At 28.9% G+C, this 6899-nt stretch overlaps 1 protein-coding gene across 1 annotated transcript; it reads left to right on the top strand.

Moving 5' to 3' along the window:
- The first annotated feature begins 3889 nt into the window (after nucleotides 1–3889).
- LOC102589325 (heavy metal-associated isoprenylated plant protein 26-like) lies at nucleotides 3890–5166 on the top strand. Its single transcript, XM_006366465.2, has 2 exons — nucleotides 3890–4158; nucleotides 4784–5166. The coding sequence occupies exons 1-2, from the start codon at nucleotides 3999–4001 to the stop codon at nucleotides 5086–5088; spliced, it is 465 nt and encodes a 154-aa protein (XP_006366527.1). The 5' UTR covers nucleotides 3890–3998; the 3' UTR covers nucleotides 5089–5166.
- Nucleotides 5167–6899: the final 1733 nt, after the last annotated feature.

The raw sequence follows: 6899 nt of genomic DNA, 5'->3' as shown, positions 1-6899 counted from the left end.
TTAAAAAAATTGTTGAAATTGTTGAATTTAAGGTTACTATATTTATTTGCAAATTTTTGGCGTTAATTTTATATTATTTTTTTTTCATATTTGTCCTATTTTTGATTAGTCAATTACTCATTTTCGGGATTTACCCAAAAAAAAAAATTAAAAAAAAATTGTTGAAAATGGGTCGGGTAGTTTATTTAAAAGGGGGAGGTATATCTAGACCTTTTCGAATAGTTTAGGGGTATATTTGACCCTTTTTCCTTTAATATAAATGTCACGTGGTAATGCAAAAATGACGTGGCAATTTCATTTGGCATTTAACGCCCATAAGGGCATATCTAGACGAAAAGTTAGACGGCGAGGGCATGAGTGAGCCAAACTTTAAACGAGGGTATATCTAGACCTTTTCGAATAGTTTAGGGGCATATTTGACCCTTTTCCCTTTTTTTAAAAAAAATCTTATGTTAATATTGAAATTATGGTTATAAAACTTAAAATTATAGTCATTGAAACTCTATAATATTGACTTTTTTTTCCCAATATAAGTACAAAAAACAACAACTATTTATTAATCTATTTGCTTCCTTCACCCTCACTATAGGCCCAATGAACCAGGAACATCTCCATGTGATCAGTTTAGGCTATAAATACTTAGGCATGTTTGTTTTTAAATGATGAAATTTTGTTGTATTTTTTTGAAATAGTTGTATGTAAATGATTTCTTTCTATAATGTATGGGGTTTTTAGACCACAGTTTAAAGATTTTTAGAAAATCAACGATTTTATAAGAAAATATTAGACCATGATACAAAACTTTATAAATTATAGTAATATTAAAAGTCGATCTAATTATGCTTTGTTTAAAAATTTGCGAAATATGAGCAAATATCAGACTCAAATTTATCGTACCGAGAAAGTAATTTTCAGACATTGTTGAACAATATATTTGCACGACAGCTGGTTTTTGTATGTATTATTTTGCAACAAACATGACATTAGATTTTAGGAAATGTTGCAATAATATCCTAACAATAGAAGATTCAAATTTAAAATAATGTAAGGTGTTCTTTACTAAAAATAAATAAAGTAAAATAATAGCAAATGCCAAAAGCGTCCTCATCAGAGCCTGTTTGCCCAAATGATTGAGAGGCCAAAATTATTACTGTTATTTGTGAAAAATTGAAATGTTTGATCCATTAGTAAAATTACTTTTAAATATCTTTCATAATAAATATTTAAAATAATCCTAGTCTCTAGCAAAAATGCATTGATTTCTATCTCTTTTCGTGATTAGACTTTCAAAAATATTTTTGAAATTAAATTTGTCATACACCTAGTAAAAAGCATTTTTCAACTGAAATAATTAAATATAAATTATTATTTGTCTAAAGTACTTTTAGAGAAAAGCTATTTTAGTAAAAATATTTTTTAAAATAAGTAACTTTTAGCAGCTCGACCAAAAAATTCTTTATTGAAAACAATTATTTGACACGTGTCAATGCATACCTCGAAACGTGGAAGCTACTCTTTCAATAATTGGTGGTTTGCCTATTTAATCATAGAGTTTAGGCCCATTTAATTTTTCATGGACATGTGTAATTTTTTTTGAAATTAGGTTTCGATCCTAACTCACATTTTTTAAAAGCTAATTAAATTGTGTACAAGTTTATACATTTAGTTCGATTTTGATTTTTGATGCAATTAGGTTTCGATTCTAACTCACATTTTTTAAAAGCTAATTCAAATGTGTACAATTTCATGCATCTAGTTTGATTTTGATGTTGTGTTAAATTAGATTTTAGATTCAATTCATATCTCGAAAATAACTAAAATAAATAAATTATTCAAATTTTATAAAATGATCAAAACTCTATTCATTCACCAACGTGAAATATTACAGTTCATTCATCAGCAGATACATATTCACCGTTAGCTAGTTCTTGCATGTATATATTGTTAGATTACCTTAAACACAAAGTTTTAAAGATACGGTGTAATGGCGTTAGGAAATAAGTTTGAGGGAAAATAAAGTTTATTTCTCCTTTATTGGTAACAAAAATGATATTTTTTGTGCTTTTCAATAAATACTCTTTTTAGCTATTAAAAGATTGGAAAGAGAGACTCTCCTGACTTGGCTTCCCTCCGGTAAGGGATCCGTCCAGTTCCTCCATTAGCCCTTTAATATTTTGACACGTGTCATACAAATAATCTAATGACTCAAATTTGTTTGATTGACTAAAAGAGTTTTACCATAGTTAACATTTTTTCCTCGCATTACTTTAAAAAAAAAGCGTTTTCTTCCAATTTCCAAATCTTTCCAGAAGAATCATCAACTTCCTGGTTCAAATATTTTATTGCAGTATATGTATATTTTTTTTAAAAAAATTGTACCATTTCATTCAATTTCTTTGCATTACTTACTGTTAGTGGCGGATTCAGGATTTAGAGTTCGTGGGTGTCAAATAGAACTTATCGATTAAATTAATTTTATATTTGAATAAATTATTCGTTTTTTCGATATATATCATAAATCAATCAATAAAATATAAATAATAAGATATTACACTTTTATTGAGTATTTAATCAAATAAAAGAAAAGTCAAAGGAGTAATAATGTAATTAATTTAATTTAAGTCAATAACAATTATAAAAAAATAAAATAAATTGTGCCAGCTATTTTTCCTTAAAAAAAATGTGCTTGGAGCCTTTTTTTTTTCTTAAAAAACGTATGCATCAAATTTCTCAAAAAAATAGGTACAAATAGGATTTGAACCCGCAACATCAGCCTTCTAAAGTTGCCCTCCTACCGTGGCACCACAAGCCAGTTTTGTTCTATGGGTGACACGCTTTATATTTATATAAATAATATATATATATACCTATGTATATATAGAGTTTCCGTCGAAGTTCGGGGGTGGCGTGGCACCCCCACACCCCTTCATAGATCCGCCCTTGCGTTACTGCGGCTCTTTTCATTCTTCATGTGTTGATGTCTTTCGATATTTTTTTCTTCGTCATATTTAATTTTCCTCTTCCACCATTTCAACATATTCCTTCCTTTTGACTAAGTCTGATATTGAAAATTTTGATATACGTATGTTAAATAATCCAACAAAATAAATGAAAATGAGTTACGAAAGAGAAATTTCAAAGAAGTCAGATTTGGAAAATACCCAGGACTTATTGCCCAAGTCGTTCTGTAAGAGTGACAGAGAAAGAACTTTTAAAAAAATAACATATGAAAACTGAAACTAAGCCTTTTGAGATGAAAAGATAAAAACAATGATGGGGCTGATTTGGGAAATTTCAATTAAACCTTGTGAGAGAGTAAGACATCAATTGGAAAATTATCAATGATTAAAAATAAAATAAATTTAAAGTCCCAAATATCACACTACAAATAAAATCTAGAAATCTATTGTTGATTTGCTGCAAAAAGAGTTTGAAAAAATAAAATATGGCAGAGAAGAAAAGAATTTTAAGCATAGAAAGGAAGTGAAAGGAAGTGGAAAATTATCAATGATTAAAAAAACATAATTTGAACTTCTTTTTTTGCATTAAAGTTTTCAAGGAAAAAAAATACAAAAGTGTCATATGGTATACTATGTTTATTGAGTTCGCTGAAGTTCTACAATTTCAATTTCTATTTTTACAAAATGTTGTTTCATTCTATCTAGAGAAGAATTAATTCAAATCTTGAACAAGTGTGAGAGTATTAAATTTTGTAAGAAAACACATTTTTTTATGAACTTGAAACAATAAAAATAAAAATTTTATATTTTTTTAATTTTTAAATTATATTTTGATTGCATGATTGATATCAGCTATTAAAATATATCAAGCTCATGGTTTACATTTTCTTTGGGGGGTCCTCCTTCCCTTTTTACTCCTTGTTTGAAAAAAAAAAGCCTATATAAGAAGTAAACATGATACTATCATCATATAGGAAGCAAAAAAAGAAAAAAATAATAATAAATACTTCATAAACTGAAGTAGCAAAGAAAGAAAATATGGGTCTTGGAGGAACTTTGGAGTATATTTCTAATATGATGAACATTAGTCATAAATCCAATAATAAGAAGAGGCAATTTCATACTGTAGAGCTCAAAGTAAGAATGGATTGTGATGGCTGTGAGCTTAAAGTCAAGAAAACTTTGTCTTCATTAAGTGGTAAGAAATTAATTAAACACTATATGCTATATACTAATTAGTTTTAAGTTTTTTTATTTATTTACTTATTTATATACATAATATGGAGATTCAGTTGAACCTCTTTTAGTTTCACTATGCCATTTTGGCGTTCATTTTCTTTACAACATTGACATGATATCAGAGTTGAATTTCTCTCTCGTTTAAATCGCTATGAATTTATGTTATATGTAAGGTGTAAAAATATTTACATGATGATATAGAAAGACCTTGCAATGTTTGAAAATTACCCTAAAAAGGTACATTGCCGTTGTAGACTTTTTGTTAAATAAATTGGACTCAATATGAATAAAATCTTACTTTTTGTTAAATAATTAAATTGGACTCAATATGAATAAAATTTTAATAGTGTCATTAAATATTTAGAAAATAAAAAAGTGTATCATTTTCTTTGAAGTGAACTAAAAAACCTCTCACTCTAATTCAATGCCCTCTAAATCCTATGGTAAGGTTTCATCACACGGCTCACCAACTTTATAATATTCTTGAAACAAAATATATCAGATAAATTGATACCATCGACAAAAAAAGTAATTTGTAACATTGGTAAAAATGTTAACTAATTAACTTGTTTATATAATTGTAGGTGTAAAATCAGTGGAGATAAACAGGAAACAACAAAAGGTGACAGTAACAGGATATGTGGAAGCAAACAAAGTGTTAAAGAAGGCAAAATCAACAGGGAAAAAGGCTGAGATTTGGCCTTATGTGCCTTACAATTTAGTGGCTCAACCCTATGCTGTTGCTTCTTATGACAAGAAGGCTCCTCCTGGCTATGTTAGAAGGGTGGATCACAACATGACAACAACAGAAACAATTTCAAGATTTGAGGATCTTGCTTATGTTAGCATGTTTAGTGATGACAATCCTAATGCTTGCTTCATCATGTAATTAGTTAAATAACGTTAATGGTGATGTCTATGTCAGTTTGCACGCAGTATAAAATTTTGTAAGGGGGTGTTATTAGTATATGGTGTTATTCGTGTCATTCAATAAGGATGTTATTAGTACTAGCTTATGGTGTTCGTGTCAGTCCACACAGTAAAATTTTGTAAGGGTACTGTTAGTGTTGGGTTATGAAGGTGATCTTGGCGTCTGCAAATAATATGATTGATAAATTAGATGACAAAAACTTATACTAAAAACTAATATTATATATTATATGAAAACTAATATAAAGAAAAAATATTAAAACTGATGAGAGATTAAATCTCCCTATAATCAAAAGTCTCTAAATGACTACATTGTGGATTCTATTGTGTTTTGCTATGAGAATAGGGATCTTCAATTTATAGATCTCCAAACTTTTCCTCTAAGGAAAGAATAAACCAAATATGGAAGAAAATTATATTTTCCTTTTAGAAAAAGTTCAAGTATTTATGGTAATACTTGACTTTTCTTTAAGGAAATAAATAAACTTCAAATAAGGAAAGAAAATCAGGGAAAAACCCTAACAGTTAGTATATGGTGTTTGTATCAATTTGAAGTCAAGCACTATAAAATTGGGTAGGAATATTGTTACAATATAGTATCTGTGTCAATTTGTATGCAATTTTTTGCTACCATACATTGAGAAAGATACACTTAGGTACATGTATTTTTGCTACCAAGTACACTAAAATAGGGAGAGAGACAAGAGAGATGGGGAGGGAGGTGATCAAGATTTGTTATGTATCTCAGATACATGTGAATCACACTAGATACATATTAGATACATGTATCTATATGTATATGGTGTGATTCACATTCATGTATCTAGTACCAGATACATAAAGAGTAGTGAGCGAGATAGGAGGGAGACGCGCGAGATTTGTTATAATGTATCCCAACAGATACATACGAATCCACTTGGATACAGTGTATCTAGAACTAATTACACCTAATTTTGACCACATATATCCCGATATACATGTACCTGAACGTATCTAAATGTATCTGGATGCGTCAAAATCTAGTAAGATTCATAATATTACAAACCAGTATACTAAACTAGTTGAATTTAGGTATGTTTCCTTAAAGAAAAGGATGTACCTTTTAGTCCAATGAAGTGAAATGTGAAATGTAGTGATACCTTGTAGTAATAAATTAATTACAATTATTTGTCCCAATAATTTTCTCACGAAATGACATCTGATAGATGATGTATAAAGGACCAATAATTTTACCCTATGGATTCTTTTAATTAATAACCATTATTGATTGAACTTTTTTTATTTTATTTTTGTTGACAATCAAGCTATAATTTTCCACTGCATGTCCCTAGCTAGCTGAGAAAAAAAATAGTACCACAGTGGTTATTCCTTGTTGAGTCTCACATGGGGCACGGACTATTTGTCTCTTTATATGGTCAATTGTTACCACTTGAACATCATGCATATTTTTGAAACTGAGTTAGATTCAAAATTTATTTTTATCATGATAAAGTCAATCAATTCGCGGTTTATTAAATATTTGGCCATAATGGTAGAGCTAGTTTATGAGTTTTGGACCATAATTTTTTTTCTTACAAGATTTTGGATATATTATGTGTAGATGTTAAGTGAATTTTTAACATAAATGTCGAATTTGAGCCAAAATTATTAGATTATGCCAAATTTGTAGCTATCACTATAACTTCAACACAGTTGGCTCCCATCTTATATTGTACACACTCCAATGCCAAATTCTTAGCATGCACGATCGAGGGGGGAGAGGGGGAGAGG

This window comes from Solanum tuberosum, unplaced genomic scaffold (genome assembly GCF_000226075.1).
Source record: "Solanum tuberosum cultivar DM 1-3 516 R44 unplaced genomic scaffold, SolTub_3.0 scf00649, whole genome shotgun sequence".
Lineage (NCBI taxonomy): Eukaryota > Viridiplantae > Streptophyta > Magnoliopsida > Solanales > Solanaceae > Solanum > Solanum tuberosum.
The sequence above is the reverse complement of the archived record's forward strand: the minus strand, read 5'-3'. Positions and strand labels throughout refer to the sequence as shown.

Excerpts from the sequence above, each read along its gene's own strand:
- LOC102589325 (XM_006366465.2), top strand. The coding sequence starts at position 3,999 with ATGGGTCTTGGAGGAACTTTGGAGTATATTTCTAATATGATGAACATT. Across the intron at positions 4,159-4,783 it reads AACTTTGTCTTCATTAAGTG|GTGTAAAATCAGTGGAGATA; the intron begins GTAAGAAATTAA and ends ATATAATTGTAG.